Source organism: Peromyscus californicus, unplaced genomic scaffold (assembly GCF_007827085.1).
Source record: "Peromyscus californicus insignis strain IS unplaced genomic scaffold, ASM782708v3 Scaffold_5__1_contigs__length_169319896, whole genome shotgun sequence".
Lineage (NCBI taxonomy): Eukaryota > Metazoa > Chordata > Mammalia > Rodentia > Cricetidae > Peromyscus > Peromyscus californicus.
Genome location: NW_026294573.1, coordinates 92,853,870 through 92,874,523, shown reverse-complemented (window position 1 = coordinate 92,874,523; position 20,654 = coordinate 92,853,870). Strand labels below are relative to the sequence as shown.

Here is a 20,654-nt window from a genome sequence, read left to right as displayed (position 1 = left end):
GTCACCCCGCCCCCAAGTCTCTGCTCTTTGATGGCAAGGTCATATTATGCCTGGAGGGACTAGGAATGCCATAAATGCATCTAAAGCAGTATTGCTGTGCAACAGAAAAGGGAATTGCTCTGGGGTCTAGTTGGTGGTCTCAGGGCCTCACATTGCTGAGAAAAATGGAACTTATTCTTAAAACTGGGCTTTATAGTGTCCCTGAAGATGTAAGAAGTTGATCCTCACCTACAGAGTTTCTGGTTCAAGCCTAGGTAGCAACCTGAGAATTTGAATTCCAAACTAGTTCAGTCCCTGAAGGTGCTCCTGAGACCAGCCTTTGAGAACTATTGCCTTGAAGGTTGGGAATTACTTAGGACCTCAAAATGCCAGTGGAAATATTCTGTGTAGAGGCAAAACATGAGCAGGCGTGGCTTCTCAGCATCTTCTCATCATTGATACTGGACCTTTTTGTAAAAGACTTTTTTGGAATTTTTGTTGTTGTTGTTTTGTTTTTCGAGACAGGGTTTCTTTGTGTAGCCCTGGCTGTCCTGGAACTTGTTTGGTAGACTAGGCTGGCTGGATCAGAGATCCACTCACTGCCTGCCATGGCCTCCTGAGTGCTAGGATTAAAGGCCTGAGCCACAACCACCCAGTGGAAAATTATTTTTGTAGTTTAAGATCATTCCTAGATTTCTGGAGGTATTTAACGTTTTAAAAAATCTGAAAAATATTGTCCCCTAATAATTAATATACATAGATCAAGGAATAAAGGATAATGGTAAGTGGGGCTGGTGATACACCTGCAATCCCAGCACCTGGGAGGCTGTGACAGAATGATCATTTCTATTATTTGAGGTCAGTGTGGGCTATGTAGTGAGTACCAGGACACTCAGAGCTCCATATAGCCAGACCCTGTCACAGTAACAACAAAAACTTAAACTAAAAAGAAGGATAAAAATAAGTTAATATGTTAGTCAATATAGAAAAATAATTCTGCCTGGCAGTGGTGGTGCACACCTTTAATCCCAGCACTCAGGAGGCAGAGGCAAGCAGATCTCTTGAGTTTGAGGCCAGCCTGGTTTACAGAGCTAGTTCCAGGACATCCAAGGCTACACAGAGAAACCCTGTCTCAAAAAACAAAACGAAACAAAGAAAGAAAGAAACAAAGAAAGAAAGGAGGAAGGAAGGAAAAAGAATTAATTCCATGTTGCAGTGAGTTTGCGATGAAAACATGTACTTTGACTTTGCAAGAGTTGGCAACAATGCTTTGGTATGTTGGTCTCAATTTCTCAGTGGCTAAACCCCTGGAAGGCTGCCTTCCTTGCCAGGTGTTTCTGACTGCTCTCCTGTTTCTATCTTACATGGATCTGACCCTAATATTTCCAGTTGTCCCTAAGGCTCTTTCAGCCAAGCTCACCAGTGACTTTGTTGACAGAGCACATTTTCTGTAAGAAACAAAACGATGTTTCTCACAGGATGGATTTGGCAGGCATCAAGCTCCTCCATAACCTTGCTCTGATTCCATGAACTTGGAGTCTGAAGAAAGATAATTCAGTGCCACAGCTCTCCTTCCTCACTTCATACCTTTGTCAGCAACTTTCAGCCTCCCCAGTGTGCTTTCCAGAAGTATGAACACGCCTCTCGCATGCCTAAGACGTCCTTTGAATACTCAACAGCTTTTGTACCTTTTCTGTTCTTCCCCTGAGTCTGAATTCAGAGCAGAGGAGACACTAGAGTAATGGTGAAGAAACTCATCCTACTACTGAGAATACCTGGAAAGGCACAAACGTGGACGTGAAGTGGGAATAGTTGTTGCTAAACTGAATAACATGCAGTAAACGTGGCAAGTCTACAGATGATCAGCTTTTAGAGTTGATTCTTCAGGAAGGCTCAAGTCATACATTGCTTTAGCTAAGGAGGAGAAACTGTCCCTACATAAATGTGCTCTACTTTCCTCTTCTGAAAACACAGTTTCCATTTGTAAGGGGGAGAAATGCTACTCGGGCTTCCAGAGACTGCTTTGTAGATAAGCATAAAGTAGTTTTCTGGAGGAAAGGTGATCGCATGGTCTCTAGAGTGGCTACAGGTGTCTATCTGTTCAGACAGCTTAGCAGTGTGACGTTTGCATGGATGGAACAATGCTACTGGAGATTTCTTCTCCATGGAAGAAGCCTCGGAATTCTTAGTATGTCAGTAGTCATGTGTCACATGGCTGTCATGTGGCTTCATTAGCTTTCTTAGCTGGGGTGGGGAGTGTCCTATGGCACTCTTTAGCTTCATTCATTCATTCATAGTGGCCTTAGTTTGAACTTGTACTACTCATTACTTTTCTCCTGGAGAGTAGGCGTATATACAGTCACTCCTTCACACTAACCAGAGCCAGACCTGTGCTGGGGCCCTGGGGATATAAGAACAAAAAGGAACAAATTATTTGTCCTTTGAAGAGAGATTTTTCAGTAGTCTGGTGCCCTATCACCTGGGAAGGGTGGTTCACACACCAAACAGAAGAAAATCTGTATTGTGTTTTCTGTAGAATCTTGGTTGAAGACCATAAAGTTACTTAGTGTAGAACTTGCCAGTTTTTGCCCTTACCAAAACCAGATCATCAACAGTGCACGGATCTTAACACTAGTGAAGGGTGGAATAGTCATGTACCTCCATCTTGAATTTTTCTTGGAAGATTTTCAGTGAAATTACCAAAATCAAAAAAAAGGAACTAAATTTGACAACATTTAGCATAAGGACTGCTAAGATCAGTTAGAATCACAGGGACATACTTCTTAAAACAGGGACAGAAATTGTTAGCTACTTTTGCTGGAGACTAACCAGCCATGACCCCAGGAAGGACTTGAACAGGGATACTAAAAATAACCTGGAAATAACTTGTGGAATGGTTTCCACTCTCAACACTGACATTGAGAATCAGACCATTCAGGTTGGGGATTTAGCTCAGTGGTAGAGTGCTTGCCTAGCAAGCTCAAGGCCCTGGGTTCGGTCCTCAGCTCTGAAAAAAAAAAAAAAGAGAGAGAGAGAGAGAATCAGACCATTCTTTCTTTTGGGTGCTGTCTTGTAAATTGCGGTGTGTTAACAGCATCCTTGAACTCTGCCCACCAGATGCCGGTAGCAGCAACCCCATGGGTTGTGGTAATTAAAACTATGTGCAGACACTGTCAGATATCTTAAGTTGGAGATGATGAGGGCGGAATCACCTCTGGTTGGGGTCACTGCTGGTGACATGAGTTTGCAGACTCTAATGGCCAGTCTTTTTCTGGTATGTTAGACTCCTGTCTTTTGGAAGCTCTGATTCATTTCTTCATTCCATGATTTCAGTTCAACTTATACTTGCTGTGTATCTGTTGGTTGTACTAAGTAACTCTGTCCCAGGACTGATGATAACTATGTGAACAAGAGAGATGTACAAAATAGACTTAGACCTGTTCTCAGTTGGTTCACTGATTAAGGAGAAAGCCATTTGAAAAGCTCTGTTCTTAGTGTGTGTTCTAGTGAGGCAGAAAGATGGGGATCAAGGCAGAAATGAAGGAAATAAGGAATCGTGAGAGAAACTGAGCATGTGTGAAGGGCATCTCACAGGGGAAGGTGGTTCCTAATGTTAGATGGGGTTGTCAGGAAACGACACTTGGAAGACAGAATCTTTGAGTGCAGACCTGAATGATGGAAAGACAGCCACAGGAAGATGATAAAAAGTAACCAAATGAACTCGATCAGCAAAGTGGCTTTTCAAATATGAGAAAGAAATCTTGTAAAATGGTCTCTTGTACAAAAAGGTTGAATATCATGATCTAATCTCTTCATTTAGCAACATGATCAAAGTAAGAGCCTCAAAAGACTTGCTCAAGGTAAAGATGGCAGCAGAGACATCACACTCCTGTCACTTTTTGGTTTTAGCGACCTGAGAACAGATTCTTTAATTGGCGGGACAGGCATTTCTGCAGGCTCACTCACTCACCCGCTTGCTTTCTTTCTTCTTTCTTTTCAATGACTCAATAGTGACTAAGACAGCATATCTAAGTTCTTTGGACAGAAGTGGGGTTTATCATTAAAGATTTTTGGAATGTAGGGCTTGGCCAAGTAACTAAGCACAGTAGTGTTTCCACAGGGCCATAAAGTCCATACAGCTGCATTGGCAGGCAAATGTCTAAGTTTCTCTGTAGTTCTTGGTGGGCAGCAGTTTCTCAGGACAGATCGACTTGATCTCTATATATCTCAATATACTTGAAAGTATATTGAGAATTGTAAGAGAATAAATATTCCTTAGCTGTCAAAAACAATCTCCTAATGGCTGTTAGAGTGCTTGTTTGCCATGCACAAAGTCCTGGGTTCCATAAACCAAACATGGTGGTACACAAGTATAATCCTAGCACTGGAGAGGTAGAGGCAGGAGGGTCAAAAGTTCAAACACATCCTCAGCTCTGTAGAGAGTTTAAGACCAGCCTGAGACTCCTCAAAAAAAAAAAAAAAAAAAAAAAAGAAAGAAAGAAAGAAACCCACAGGACAAAAATTTTCAAATCCCAATTTTTAGGTACCCATCAGCCTCTTATGTAAATATACAGTATGTTGTGTGGGGGGTTTTGGGGAGTGCTCTTAATTTGATAAGGAAGAAACACAATCTACTGAAGGGCTCTGCTATGGTAGAAGCCAAGAGAAGATCAATATAAACAAAACAGACATTCCTACATTAGAATGCCTTATAAATAAGGGCTGAACCTTGTTTGAGGGCCCTGTAGACACAGCCATGGCTTGCCTTTCCAGAAAGCATGCTGCTTAGCACTTTCATCCCTACATCTCTGAGCAGCCATGGTTTGTCATGCTTAGTGTTGTCTGGAAAAAGAAACCTGTCTGAAAGAGTAATTGTGTCATGGCCTAACCTTTTCAGGTAGATTCAGGTCAGTTCTCATGTAAAGAGAGGAACTAATTTCAATAGTTTTTCTTGTAATTAAGAAATTAATGTTTTTAATTGACACATAGTGATTGTACATATTATTGGGTGTGCAGTGTGATTCTTCAGTACGTTCCTGATGATCCAGTTGGGGTCAATGGCATATCTGTTGCTTCCCCTGTGCCATTTCTTTGTGTGGGGACATTCGGAATCCTCCCTATTAGTTATTGGAGTTATTGGAGTTATTGGAGAATCTTCGATTAACAAATTGTCAGCTAAAGTTATCCCACAGTGCTATATGAAGATTAGAATTCATTCCACCCAGGGCCTGGAATTTGCTCAAAGAGTAGTGTTGAGCATGTATGAGAGCCTATGTTTGATCCTTAGCACTAGAAAAAATAAGCTTTATCTTTGCAACTCTATTCAACACGTTCACCATCCTCTCTCCACCTCCACGCCCCAATACCCTTCTCAGGCTCTGTCTCTTTGTGATGAACTTTAGTTTCCACATATAAGAGAAAGTGTGATCTTTATCATTTGTAGTCTTCTGTTCTATCCATGTCACACATGAGCTTGTCCAAATTTTACATGTGTGTGTGTGTGTGTGTGTGTGTGTGTGTGTGTGTGTGTGTAAAATATGTATGTGAGTATGCATTTGTGAACTAGCTCATTTTGTTGGTTTAACTTGATCTCTGATAGTTTAGTAAGACCTAGGACAGTCCTGAATCAGTACAACCGGGCGTGTGTGTGTGTGTGTGTGTGCAAAAAACAGCAAGAGAACTAATCTCCCAAGAGATTAGGTTGGGAGTGTGGGCCTTCACCAGAAAAACGGTATTCCTCAGACAAATCTTTTTTAAATACTTCACAGCTTAGCAACCACTCCCCATAGTTGTCTTTGAGTTATGATCGATACACATTAGAATGGTTTCTGGTTCATTCATTGAGACCCGAATGGAGAGTTAATGTCACTGTGTGTGGCTAGGTCTTAGAAGCCAGGAGTAGTTTGGCTGTGAAGACACATCCAATGTCCAACGCCAGTTGGACTGGCGAGCCCATGAGGAAAGAGGAAATTCTCGTTTTGGGTCTTTCCTAATGTAGAAGATGGCTTTCACTGTAGGTTCTGCTTACTTTGTGTCTTAATCAACACTGTAATGGAGACCCAGCAGTGTGTCTGCAACTTCCCTTTAATTTTACAATTTCTATAATGAGAGTCCTCGTCGTGTGGAAAGTGCCTGTAGAAAACCCAGCCAGCGTTCTGAAGTGTCTATAAAGGACACTGTGACTTCCTGTCTCTGCCATTTGGGTGAGATTTGGCTCTGGGAAAGAGGAATCCGTTCTCTCTTGTTTGAAATTCGAGGGGAGAAGGGCTTCAAAGTTTTCAAAGACCTTCCCTGTGAGCCCATGGCATTTCAGGGAATCCTTCGGGCCTTATCACTTCTAATTTATTTACTTGACACGAAGAACATTTTCCCGTTATTTGAAAGAACATGATGAGCCAGGCTCTGGTTTTTGTTTTTTTTTTCTTTCTTGGTTGCATTTTGAGAATTTTAGTGTGGGAGAGGCATCTTCATTTTGTTTCTAAGCCACATCTCAAGAAAATGGCCCAGACATTTCTCAGAATTAAGAGTTACCTGGTGAACTACAGTTTTGCCTCCATAGACAATGAAGTCTAAAGCTGCTGAGACACCACCCAGTTTCCTTCCTTTCTTTTCTTGTCTTTTCTCTCTTTTTATCATCTTGTTCAAATCACAGGCTTCCTTTTCTAAGATTAGGAGTGTTGGCAGACTGCCTATTGGCTAGTTGGCCTCAATTAGCCTTCTATCATTGCAAAGGAATGCGTGACTTCTCCACAAGGTCTGTAGTAGCTCTCTGTACAAGATACTCACTACCTGCTTTCGTAACAGGTTGCTCAGCCAGAATCACTTCTTGCTTACATAGCTGACATTTTTTAGCTACTTAAATTACATCTCCTGATTTGCTCATCTCATTCTAATGATGACCTCCACAGGTATTTACTGTGAAATATTCCTCTGGCATACTCTATAATGCTGAAAACTTTATTCAGCAAAGCAATCCTAAAATAAGAGATAACTTGGAGACTGCCATCCTTGTCCAGAAGATGACTGGGTTATTAATCTGCAGATTGCTTGCTTTAGACGTGTTTGTGTACAAGGTCCTGCAGATGGACAAGATTGGTCATGTACCACAGAGGCTACATGCATTGGCAAGATTTGGCCTCATGGTATTTCCTGCTACTGCTTATATTCAGTATCATATTTGGGGTTATATATGTGACTGCGAATTAGTCTTTTCTCTTCTGAAAATTTGTTTTTGAAGAACAGCTGTGTCTCCCTTCTGAATTCCTTAATTATTTATCCTCCCTGATAAGTTAAACCTTTCGTTAATGTGGTGAATTGCCAAGAGCACACAGAACTGCTTAGATCATGTAGCAAACCGTATAAACATTTGATAGGACATTTGAAGACGCCACATGCTGAGCCCCGATCTATACTACTACCAAATGCTGTGGGATCAATGAAAGGAGCCTGGTGTTGGAATCCTTTGTTGTCGTTTTCTTAACTAACACGGGAATGGCACACACACCAGTTGTACTGATTCAGGACTGTCCTAGGTCTTGCTAACAGAGATCAAGTTAAACCAACAAAATGAGCTAGTTCACAAATGCATGCTCACATATATAATATACATATAAAATATGTGCTTATATAATGGGATAGTCTATATCTATGTTTGTAGCTGCATTCTCTCACTACTGTTCTGAAGGAGATACCACCTCATATTCCCATTTAAGTACTATTGAGAAAGAGTCTCTAAATGGTTTTTAAAGAAGCAGAACTTTCACTTTGGCCACAGCAGGAGCACATGATTAATAACGATACAAAACAGCTCTCGTTGCCAAGAATAACAACTCTGAATTTACAAGTTCGTCAGTTAGTATTTGACTTTTCTGATTTATTCTTTGGTTCTGGGCTTGTTACTAGAAATATCAGCCTAATATATCTCCTAACCTGTTGACCTCGTTGTATGAATAGCCTCTGACCTGGAAATAGACAGTTTTTCAGGGTGGTGGGTAGGTTGCTGATTTTTCTGTATTTCTGGTCCAACTGTTACAACATTTATGCATTCATTCTATTACCCATCTTCTCCTTGAATAATTCACATTTCCACTCAGAGGAAAGTAAGAAAAGCAAGGACAAATAGCATGTATTAACTCAAGCCCATCATTAGCCTTGTCGCTGAGGAGATCTGGGGAGTTCGGTGTCTTATAAATGAAAGTAGGTTTCTGGAGTGGACAGAGGAAAAGCACCTTCTGGTATATCTGGATCTGTTTCTCCAAGGCTTTGAAGGTTATAATTAGTTGCTACTTAATCACATGGCCGTGGGGCTTCACAGCTTCATTTGTGATCTACAGTCCTGTGGTCAGAGAGAGGATTAGATAGGAAGGGCCTGGGTGTGTTCATTTGGTCACTTCCTGGAGACAGTCGGGCCTTGACTTGAGGACCACCTTATGCTCTTGGCGATCAAGCTAGAAGAGTAGTGTTTACCAAGCTGACCTGGACAAGGGTTGAAAGTGTCAGCCTCTGTGAAGCGGCAAGGACATCTCCCGTCTCCACTGACACGTGAGCTTGGAAGGATACACAGGGACACTGTGGTTTGACTGTTTTCTCGTCCCCAGGAGGAAACCGGGGGCACAGTGGACCCTGAAGTTCTCAGCACCAGTGGGTGGGCAACGGGATCAATGCAGATTAGTGTCGAGATAGAGAAAGTGCAGAATGTGTCCCCACCACCCTTTCCCTCATTCCGGTGTGTGTTTTCCAGATCTGTAGCGTGCTATGCTGTGGACACTCCTAGGTATGTCTTCAAGCCATTGCTAAACATAGACAATGGACCTGGGAGTTTCTCATCCAAACATCACACTTTGAACTCAGACTTTTAGTATGGAGTGAAGAAGCCATTCGTTAAAACTAGTTTGAGGAAGAAGAGTTCGGATGGTTTAAGGTTTCCTGTATGGAGAACCGGTCACTGAAGGTGGAGGCTGTTTTAGAATGAAGTCGACTCACTTCACAGGTGTTATCACCTGTGGCATTAGAAGTAGAGCTATCAAGCCAGGCGTGGGGGTGCACACCTTTAATCCCAGCACTAGGGAAGCAGAGACAGGCTCTGTGAGTTTGCGGCCAGCCTGGTCTACAGCGTGAGTTCCAGGATGGCCAAAGATAAGCAGAGAAACCCTGTCTTAAAAACCAAGAAAAGAAAAGGAAGGAAGGAAGAAAGAGAGAGAGAGAGAGAGAGAGAGAGAGAGAGAGAGAGAGAGAGAGAGAGATGGAGTTATCTGAAGGAAGTGTATTTGGCCTTGAGGGGCCTGGAGGAGATATGGCCCTGGAAGGGGCAGGTAGTGGGAGTTGGGGATGTCTGTTTGGTTCATATATTGACCTCCTGACCTTTAAAAATAGCATTTCTTTTCAGTTAGTTCAGAAACTTCCACTTCTCCTCTTGATTGTGCTGATTTGATAAGTGAGAAAAAGATTGTTCATCTCATAATCACGGGTGTTATTAAATGAGGTAAATATGAGAGTGAGGCTTTTCACTTTAAATCACCGTTTTATAGCAGACACCTAGGTTAGTCTCTATCAGCTGTTGCTCTTCTGAGTTGATGAAACAGTCAGATAGACAGGCTTTAAGGCGTCATCTTTTTTGTTCTGTGTTGTTGGCTTCTTAGAGGGTTACACTGTGCTCCCGAAACATACATCTTGATGGATGGATGGATGGATGGGTCCTCCCCAGGTCCAGCTTGCTTGGTGGCTAGCCTTTCCTACTTCTCCCGTTCATGCTTTTTTGCCTGTGTGTACTTCTCCAGTCTCATAAATACATCAAGTTACTTGGATTGGTTGGGCCATGCCAGCGGTTTCTGTTTTCTTCTTCTGTCAGCATCTTCAGGAGAGCGGTGTACACAAAGACAAAATGGCTTTCAAAGGAGGCTACATCCTCATTTCAGTACTGATGCAGACAGCAGATTGAAGGCCACTCAGCTCTACCTGCTGGTGGTTGTAGGAGCTGCCTGGAGATGAACCTCTTCTAAGGCTCTGAGCTATTTTTGAGGTCAAGACTGCAACAACATTAAAGCTAGAACCCATTAGAAAATCACTTTCATCATCTCTTCTTTTTTCCAAATCAGTGGCTCTTTTTTTTTCCTTCTGATCTCATAACCCTTTAATTTCCTTTGTAGCAGAACAAGGAGACTGTTAGTGTTTGCATCCAATGAAGTTAGCATCCTTGATAGATAACAGCTTCAGAAGACACCAAGATATTAGAGGAGTGTGTGGAAAGACGAACTTCATCTCTAGGTTGGACTGCCTCAATGCTGAAGGTGCTCTGCTCTCCTGGTGCAAGCATGGGCCATTTTTGTGGATGTTTTCCCGCAAACCAGGCTCAAAGTCTCCAAAAGAGACACAGCAGAAAGCCCTTTGTTGCATTATTTCTAAAGGCTTGAAGTTTGGAAGGGAAGGGATTTTGTTTTCCTCTGAGCTGCACAATGGAGCCTTCACAGAACCTCTTTGAAAAGGAATAGCTACAGCCTTTGTGTTGAAGGGTGTGTCTTTTGGCAGGGTCTGCTGATGCAGACAGACTGGCTGGTGATTAACAAAGGTCATTCGACTTTGGAATCTGGCTAGCAGCCTCGGATGGTATGTCTTCTGTGTGTGGAAAGACGACTCCCAAGAAACCAAGGCATTCTGGAGGTCCCCTCTCCAGGACACCCCTAAATCTGGTCCAGGGACGTCCTGATCTAACCAGTATTCTGCTGGGACTAACGGACCAGCCTATCAATCATGGAATAAAAGAACCTTTGGAGATCTTGGTGAATGACATCTGAGGAGGAGAAAGGTGCTGCTTTTCGGGGAAGAAACGAAAACAGTTAATTCTTTGTTGGGAAGAGTAGAGCTTAGGAGGAGGCCAGCCTGCCCTTGTAGCGTTTCACTTGTGATTGTCAGCCTAGCAGAATCCAAGAGAAGCCATGTTGTGCACGGAGGAGAGGCTCTGAGCTAAAATGGCTGCTCCTCCAGCTCAGAGGACTAGGGCAGCTTAGTGAGTCTTAGAGCTTCAGTGACGCAGGAGCTCCTATCTCCTGCAAGTGTGATAAACACATTCAGCAGAGCTGTGGCTTGCTTGGCTGAGATGAAAGGACTAAGCTTGGGGGATGGGGAGTGCGCATTGGATGATCTGCTTTTTTTCTGTGAAGTGTTCTAAATGCAGGAGTCGTCTGCACCATGGAAAAATTTGTTTTCAGGTCTAATGGACTGTGCGAAAGGAGAAGTGGGGTGGGGCCTCAGTGACTGCTGTAATTTGATCCAGAGCTGATAGCAACCTCTTCCACACAATTTAGGCTGGTGCTCAGACATAAAAGCTTGTGTATCTGGAATATTGAGACTTAGTTAGCCGAAAGGACTCTGGTGCCCAGTTCAATGTTTATTGAAACAGGATAAATTGCTGGGTGAAAGAAGAGGAGGTAAAATATCTCTGTCTCACTCTGCAAAGCTCGGTCCAGAGCTGGACTTCGCCAGAACTTATTTTAGCAGGCTACCGGCCGAAGCATTCTTTCATAGAAAATCTCATGCCATGGCTCCTTGCACTCCACTGACGTATTATTACTGGACTTTGTTCCTCCAGCAGAAATCACATGACTTTTATAAGAGGTATAGAAAATTGTATCATAAAAAGATTTGGCTGCAACTGGAATTCTTAAGACACTTGGTTCTAGATTACAATGACTTAGTTGGGTTTGTGATGCACGTCATGAACTAACTTATTCATTTAGACATTAACTGGGTCTCTCCACTCAGGAATATATACTAACATAGGAAGGACTAACTACACCTTCCCAATATGCTGACTTCTTCATGGTGGGACTCTCCATGGAGCTAGCATGAAGCTTTCCATAGATTTCAGTCACACGGTGAATTACAGAATAAGGCAAAGGGACCATGCTTTGCCTTATTCCACACCAGGCTCACAGGTTGATTTTGTTGTTGTTGTTTTGTATCCAAGGATACACTTCCTGTTTGTAAATGTGAAAGGAGTGGAAAAGGAAAGCCCTGGCCCCAGAAGCCCCTTCTCAGAGCTACTAGTTTCTGTGGTCTTAATGCAAACCAAAGTGCCAAAGTACACTCTTCAACCAGACTTGATTGTCTTCTGAAGTTGGTTGCTTGGAAATCTCAGGAGAAATAGTTTATGACCTAATTAGACTGGTGAAGCTGTTAGGTTTTAATTGGTAGGTAGTAAAAGAGCAAATAACTACTTACCTCATGGGGGAGAGCCACACTATTTGGGGAAAGGAAGAAAGATGTGAACCCCAGTATCAATAAAGTTATTAAGATAATAAAAGCAATACTAAAAGCCACAGCTGTTTCTAAGAATCACTCCTATTACCATTTGGTGTTAAAACACTAATGCAATAATATGGAAGTGGATAAAAGAAATGGAAATTTCCTTGCCCTTCTCTGGGTATGTCCTCTTTCTTTCTGAGAAGATTCTAGTTCAAAAAGAAAAGGTCCAAGGGGAGATCAGAATCAACATTAAGTCACCTAGAATTCTGAATGTGGTGGAGAAACGCAAAAAGCTGCACAAACTTTTGAAGTATTAATGTTTCCTTGACAAGTGGCATTTGAAGATCTAGCAAACCAGAAAACATTTATCTGGATTTTCTTTCCTTTGAAGTTAGGAAGTCAAGGACTTTGTCTCTATTATATCTGATTGCCTTCCTTTGGCCAGTGTTTTGAGTTGGCAAAGAGGAGCAGGAGAAATGTACTGATGTTGGGGTTTATTCCATTAGCGGCTATAGCCACTCAAGGTTTGTGGTGAGTGCATTCCTCACGAGGCTTCGTTCTGACTTCTGCCTCAGGTTCCTGATGTGAGAGGGGAGTAGTCCCTGATCATGGAGGTACTTCAGTGTGATGGCTGTGACTTCCGAGCCCCATCTTATGAAGATCTCAAGGCGCACATCCAGGATGTCCATACAGCATTCTTGCAGCCCACTGATGTTGCAGAGGACAATGATGAGGAGCCACCATCCGGGTCCATGAATGCAAGTAATCAGACTGAGGTGGAGTTTTCTTCTATAAAGGATGAGTTTGTGATTGCGGAAGATTTATCAGGTAATTCTACACTAAACTTACATGTCGGATAAAGCTTAATTGCTCTTTCATTATTATTATTACTTTTACCATAGTTCTTATGTGCGGCTTCTGTACTTTTCTTACTCCCTGAAAGTCATTTTTACTGTTTAGATATCATTTTTCTCTTAGTTATCTTAGGTGATGATCCTTTTAGCGTCCCTGTGTGTCCTACTTTTAATTTTGAAAACAAAGTATCTTGGAAAGCTCTAGAATAAATCCTACAGTTGATGAAAGTTGTCTTGACTCTATACCTAAAGCTATCTATGACGTCTTCGTTATCAGTGCTCTGTGGATAGTCTTCTGGACTGCATCCTGAGTCATCGTGCCTGTTGAATGTGATGCTTATTAGCGAAGAATAACTGCAGTTGTGCTGATTTGTATGGATGCATTTTATATTCTCTTTTGCCCTACTTTTCTCAGTTTACTCTTCTTAAATATTCTCTTTAGGTCAAAGTGCAGCTGCATTGGGGAGCGGAAGTTACTATGGCCACAGTCCAGGATATTACGGTCAGCATATTGCCCCTAATCCCAAACCAACCAACAAATTTTTTCAGTGCAAGTTCTGCGTACGCTACTTCAGGTCAAAAAATCTCCTCATAGAACATTCTAGGAAGGTCCATGGAGCTCAAGCTGAAGGGAGTTCAACAGGACCTCCTGTCCCAGGATCCTTAAATTATAATATCATGATGCACGAAGGATTTGGAAAGGTCTTTTCTTGCCAGTTTTGCACATACAAATCACCTCGGAGGGCAAGGATAATTAAACATCAGAAGATGTACCACAAAAACAGTTTGAAGGAGACCACCGCGCCACCACCTGCTCCTGCCCCACTGCCAGACCCTGTGGTTCCACCTGTGTCCTTGCAGGACCCCTGCAAGGAACTACCAGCAGAGGTTGTGGAGCGCAGCATCTTAGAATCCATGGTCAAGCCTTTGACCAAGTCTCGAGGCAACTTCTGTTGTGAGTGGTGCAGCTACCAGACCCCCCGCCGAGAACGCTGGTGCGATCACATGATGAAGAAACACCGAAGTATGGTCAAGATCCTTTCTAGTATCAGGCAGCAGCAAGAAGGGACTAATGTACCGGAAGTGCAGAACAATAACGAACCCAGCCCCACGTCCACGTCCCCCTACCTGTCCATGAATGCTGCAAGCCGGGAGATGCCCAACACTAATGTCTCCAATTTCAGGGGCTCCGTCGGCAACTCCATCATGAGACCCAATTCCTCTTCAGCTTCCAAGTTTTCTTCTATGTCTTACCCTCAGATGAAGCCGAAGTCACCTCATAATTCTGGCCTTGTGAACTTGACAGAAAGGTCCCGTTATGGAATGTCTGACATGACTAATTCGCCTGCTGACCTGGACACTAACAGCATGCTGAATGACTCTAGTTCTGACGAGGAATTAAATGAGATAGACAGTGAGAACGGTTTAAGTGTTATGGATCACCAGGCATCAGGCCTGTCTGCAGAGCAGCTGATGGGCTCTGATGGCAACAAACTGTTAGAGACCAAGGGGATTCCATTTAGAAGGTTCATGAATAGGTTCCAGTGTCCCTTTTGTCCTTTCCTCACCATGCATCGGCGCAGCATTTCCCGCCACATAGAAAACATCCACTTGTCTGGAAAGACAGCTGTCTACAAATGTGACGAGTGTCCATTTACTTGTAAGAGCTCCTTAAAACTTGGGGCTCATAAACAGTGTCACACGGGTACGTCAGATTGGGATGCTGTGAACTCTCAGAGTGAAAGCCTTTCTTCCTCTTTGAATGAAGGCATGGTATCTTACGAGAGCTCTAGCATCAATGGCAGGAAGTCGGGAGTCATGTTGGATTCCTTGCAGCAGCAGCAGCCACCACAGCCACCTCCACCACCGCCGCCGCCACCACCACCATCACAGCCGCTGCAGCCGCCGCCGCAGCTGCAGTCACCACACCAGGTGCCACCCCAGCCGCAGCCACCACCAACGCAGCAGTCACAGCCGCCCACCCAGGTCCCACCCTTGCACCCGTACAAGTGCACCATGTGTAGTTACTCCACCATGACTCTCAAAGGGCTAAGAGTCCATCAGCAGCACAAGCACTCGTTCTGCGACAACTTGCCAAAATTCGAGGGGCAGCCCTCAAGCCTACCACTGGAAAACGAGACAGAGAGCCACCCCTCTTCCAGCAACACTGTGAAGAAAAGTCAGACCTCAATTCTTGGGTTGTCCTCCAAGAATAACTTTGTAGCTAAGGCCTCTAGGAAGCTTGCTAATGACTTTCCTCTTGATTTATCGCCTGTGAAGAAGCGAACAAGGATTGACGAGATAGCGAGCAATTTGCAGAGCAAAATCAACCAAACCAAACTGCAGGAAGATGCGATCATCAATGTTGAGGATGAGGAGGAGGAAGAGGATGACAATGAAGTAGAGATAGAGGTTGAGCTGGACAGGGAAGAAGAGCCAACAGAACCCATCATGGAGGTTCCCACTTCCTTTGCAGCCCAACAGATTTGGGCCAGAGACACCAGTGAGTCCCAGAAAGAGCCCAACTACAGAAGTATCACCCATGATTACAATGCCACCAATGGGGCCGAGATTGAACTCACGCTTTCTGAAGATGAAGAGGATTATTATGGCTCTTCAACAAGCATGAAAGATCATCAAGTGTCCAATGCGGCTCTGCTAAACACCCAACCCCCTATCTATGGGACGGAACATAATAACGAAAATACGGATTTCGGTGACTCTGGAAGGCTTTATTATTGTAAACACTGTGACTTTAATAATAAGTCTGCCCGGAGTGTTAGCACACACTATCAGCGAATGCACCCATACATTAAGTTCAGCTTTAGGTATATCTTGGACCCCAATGACCACAGCGCAGTGTACAGGTGCCTGGAATGCTACATCGACTACACCAACTTTGAAGACCTCCAACAGCATTACGGTGAACATCACCCAGAGGCCATGAATGTACTCAACTTTGACCATTCAGACCTGATCTACCGATGTCGGTTTTGTTCCTACACAAGCCCAAATGTTAGAAGCCTGATGCCACATTACCAAAGAATGCATCCCACGGTGAAAATCAACAACGCCATGATATTTTCAAGCTATGTTGTGGAGCAGCAGGAAGGGCTGAATGCTGAGTCTCAGACCCTGCGGGAGATTCTGAATTCGGCTCCCAAGAGTATGGCAACATCCACTCCCGTGGCTCGTGGTGGTGGTATGCCAGCTACGTTTAACAAAAATACTCCTCCCAAGACCTTTACTCCAGAATGTGAAAACCAGAAGGACCCTTCAGTCAACACCGTTGTCGTTTATGATTGTGATGTTTGCTCGTTTGCAAGCCCCAACATGCACTCTGTCTTGGTTCACTATCAGAAGAAACACCCTGAAGAAAAGGCCTCGTACTTTAGGATCCAGAAAACCATGCGCATGGTGTCTGTGGACAGAGGCTCTGCCCTTTCCCAATTATCATTTGAGGTGGGTGCTCCATTGTCTCCCAAAATGTCCAACATGGGTTCCCCACCCCCCCCACAGCCCCCACCACCAGACCTCAGTATTGAGCTTTACTACTGCAAACACTGCTCCTACAGCAATCGGTCAGTTGTGGGGGTGCTTGTTCACTACCAGAAAAGACACCCAGAAATAAAGGTCACTGCCAAATATATCAGACAGGCTCCTCCCACAGCTGCCATGATGAGAGGGACAGAAGGGCTCCAAGATTCCCCTCGGCCTCCTGCCCCCATGCCACTGAACCGGAGCAGTTCGGAGACAGATTGCCCTCCTGCGGAGACTGAGATGTTCTTCTGCCAGCACTGTGATTATGGGAACCGGACGGTCAAAGGGGTCCTCATTCATTATCAGAAGAAGCACCGGGACTTCAAGGCCAATGCAGATGTCATCAGGCAGCACACAGCCACCATCAGAAGCCTCTGTGACCGAAACCAGAAGCCCACCGGCTGTGTGCTTCTCCCCGCTTCCGGTATGGAACGGGACAAAACGAAACTTCGAGCGCTTAAATGCAGGCAGTGCTCGTACACCTCTCCTTATTTCTATGCACTGAGGAAGCATATCAAGAAAGACCACCCTGCCCTGAAGGCCACGGTCACGTCCATCATGCGGTGGGCATTTCTAGATGGCTTAATAGAAGCTGGCTACCACTGTGAGTGGTGCATCTACTCCCACATGGAGCCCAGTGGTTTGCTCCTGCATTATCAAAGGAGGCACCCTGAGCATTATGTAGATTATACCTACATGGCTACCAAGCTCTGGGCTGGGCCAGACCCATCCTCTCCCACTCTCACCATGCCAGCTGAAGCCAAAACATACCGATGTAGGGACTGTGTTTTTGAAGCTGTCTCCATCTGGGACATCACCAATCATTACCAAGCATTCCACCCCTGGGCCATGAATGGTGATGAATCTGTGTTGCTGGATATCATCAAGGAGAAAGATGGTGTGGACAAGGCCATCCTTGCACCTGAAGAGTTGCTAGGCCCTGTGAATTGTGAAAACAGTATGCCCACCCCCCTCCCTGAGCAGGAAGCTGAGTGCCCAGAGGATGTAAGACTTTCCCCAGAGAAAAGCATTCATCTGGCTTCAGCTAACCCTGCTATATCTTCCACCCCATACCAGTGCACAGTGTGTCAGTCTGAGTACAACAACTTGCATGGCCTCCTCACCCATTACGGGAAGAAGCATCCTGGCATGAAAGTGAAGGCTGCTGATTTTGCACAGGATATTGACATCAACCCGGGCGCCGTCTACAAATGCAGGCATTGTCCATACATCAACACTCGCATCCACGGCGTTCTGACACACTACCAGAAGCGACACCCGGCCATCAAGGTGACCGCTGAGGACTTTGTGCATGATGTGGAGCAGTCTGCTGACATATCCCAGAATGATGTGGAGGAGACAAGTAGGATTTTCAAACAAGGGTATGGTGCCTACCGGTGCAAGCTGTGTCCATATACACATGGCACTCTGGAGAAACTCAAAATCCACTATGAGAAGTACCACAACCAGCCCGAGTTTGATGTCTTTTCCCCATCTCCCCCGAAGCTGCCAGTCACCCTCGAACCTGAGATAACCACTGAAGTGAGCCCCTCCCAGGTCTCAGTGACTGAGGAGGAGGTGGGAGAGGATCCCATGTCTACTTCTCACTTCTCTACCTCGCATCTGGTCTCCCACACTGTGTTCCGGTGCCAGCTCTGCAAGTACTTCTGTTCCACGAGGAAGGGCATTGCCAGACACTACCGGATCAAGCACAATAATGTCCGTGCCCAGCCCGAGGGCAAGAACAATCTCTTCAAGTGTGCCCTGTGTGCCTACACCAACCCCATCCGCAAGGGACTGGCAGCCCACTACCAGAAGCGCCACGACATTGATGCGTATTACACCCACTGCCTTGCAGCCTCCAGGACCATCAGTGACAAACCCAACAAGGTGATCATCCCATCCCCACCCAAAGATGACTCCCCTCAGCTGAGCGAGGAGCTACGGCGGGCTGTGGAGAAGAAAAAGTGCTCCTTATGTTCTTTCCAATCTTTCAGCAAGAAAGGCATCGTGTCCCATTATATGAAGCGCCACCCAGGGGTGTTTCCAAAGAAGCAACATGCGAGCAAGTTGGGGGGCTACTTCACAGCTGTCTATGCAGACGAACATGAGAAGCCCCCATTGATGGAAGAAGAAGAGAGAAGCAACTTTGAGAGAGCCGAGGTGGAGGGCGAAGCTCAGGACATCGAGTGGCTCCCATTCCGCTGCATCAAATGCTTCAAGCTGTCCTTCAGCACGGCAGAGTTGCTGTGCATGCATTACACAGACCACCACAGCCGGGACCTCAAGAGGGACTTCATCATTCTCGGCAGCGGCCCCCGCTTCCAGAACTCCACCTTCCAGTGTAAGCACTGTGATAGTAAATTGCAAAGCACAGCCGAGCTGACCTCACACTTGAACATTCACAATGAGGAATTCCAGAAGCGTGCCAAACGTCAGGAGAGGAGGAAACAGCTTTTGAGCAAGCAGAAATATGCAGATGGTGCTTTTGCAGATTTCAAACAAGAGAGGGTAAGGATATGTTTTGATTTCCCTTCCCCCAGGAGGCCTCTCATCACTGGTGCCCACACGCACTCCTTCGTTGCCAGCCAAAACTGCTGCAGGCTTCCTAGTGACTTAGCTTGCCAGAGAGCTCAATAAGTCAATTAAGCATTTCGAGCTTGATTATCTCCCATTCTATACTCACCCCACTCCATGGTCCTGTTCCCCTCCCCTTCTCCCTCTGACTCCTCCCATGGCTCCCCAGGGGAGGTTTGGGGTGGTTTCTATGTATGTCTTCTTGCCAAGGAGTGTATACTGAAGCCCAGTTAGACGACAATACTTGATTTTCCTAAGGCATTTGGGGGCTGTTTCTTGGTATCCTTAGCCCTTCTCAGCTACAGCTTGGTCTCCAGTGTTTGTTTCAGGAACCTTAACATCTCAAGGAATAGATTTTTTTTTTTTTAAGTCAAGAAGTTCATTAAAGGAATAGCTGTGCAACATTCCACTTGTGTAGTCAAAACTAGTCTGAAAGCCAGATAACTTAGGAGCAGTGACTATGGGCTTCACAGAAATCTCTCCTCACCAGCCGGAGCCTAACTGGGTTCCACAGACTGCGTCTAGTAGGCAATGTGTCATGACTGATGAAGTTGATATATGTAAATATTTGCCTCTGTCTTCTTTGTTTTTTAACTGGCTAATCCTCTTTAAAATACAATATCCAGTAAACTGTAAGAGTAAAATGCCTGCCTCTGAGGGAGGGTGTGGTATACTGATGGCTACTACTGTATTTTACCAGCCTTTTGGTCACTTAGAAGAGGTGCCAAAGATCAAGGAGAGGAAAGTGGTGGGCTACAAGTGTAAATTCTGCGTGGAAGTGCACCCAACGCTTCGAGCCATCTGCAACCACCTCCGGAAGCATGTCCAGTATGGCAACGTCTCGTCTGTGTCTGCTGCCGTGAAGGTGAGAAGGGGAAGGTCCAAGTGCCTGTGTGTGTGTGTGCGCACATCGTGTGCGTGTGCATGTGCATGTGAGTGTGCGTGTGAATGCACATATCTGAGTTATTTATTAACCCATTACTTGAAGCGCCGAGCAGAGTGTGGCTTGGGATGCGGGCATTCTTGAGTTATGCTTGGCTTGCTTTGGCTTGTTTTGATTTCTTTGCAGGTTGGACCTTCCGCATCATTCTGTTCAGGGACAGGTTTGGTTTTGATCTGGTTTCTGATTCTGGGGGACAGTTTAGTGGGCAAAGATGGTCCTACATTCTCACGTAGGAGGCTTGGGGTCACGTTATTCATGCTGACTGTCACTACCTTGTCACTGAATTGTCAGAGCTCGTGGGAGGAGTTGAGTGAGCTCTGCTCCTGTCCTCTGGGCCTCCCACTGCCTCACTCCTAATGGCATCTGCCTGAGCATGTGACAGTTCAGGAGAATCAGCTTTTTTCTTCTTTCTAGGTTCTTCGAGGCGTGCAAGGGGCATTGATCAAATATAAAACTAAAAGTGTTCAAGACCTGGTTTGTCTGCTGTACACTTCTTTCCATATGATACAAGCCAGTGTCTT

The 20,654-nt window shown here is 44.9% G+C and overlaps 1 protein-coding gene across 5 annotated transcripts in view; it reads left to right on the top strand.

The window, feature by feature from the left end:
* Znf462 (zinc finger protein 462) overlaps window positions 1-20,654 on the top strand; it is a 140,857-nt gene that overhangs the window by 48,069 nt on the left and 72,134 nt on the right. For 4 of the 5 annotated variants that reach the window (XM_052715237.1, XM_052715234.1, XM_052715235.1 and 1 more), the window contains exons 2-4: window positions 12,795-13,047; window positions 13,516-19,124; window positions 19,891-20,055. In XM_052715237.1, coding sequence (XP_052571197.1) covers window positions 12,828-13,047; window positions 13,516-19,124; window positions 19,891-20,055 — 5,994 coding nt within the window. In that variant the 5' untranslated portion in view covers window positions 12,795-12,827. The remainder of the gene's footprint in view (window positions 1-12,794; window positions 13,048-13,515; window positions 19,125-19,890; window positions 20,056-20,654) is intronic. The other variant, XM_052715238.1, reaches the window with a different exon arrangement.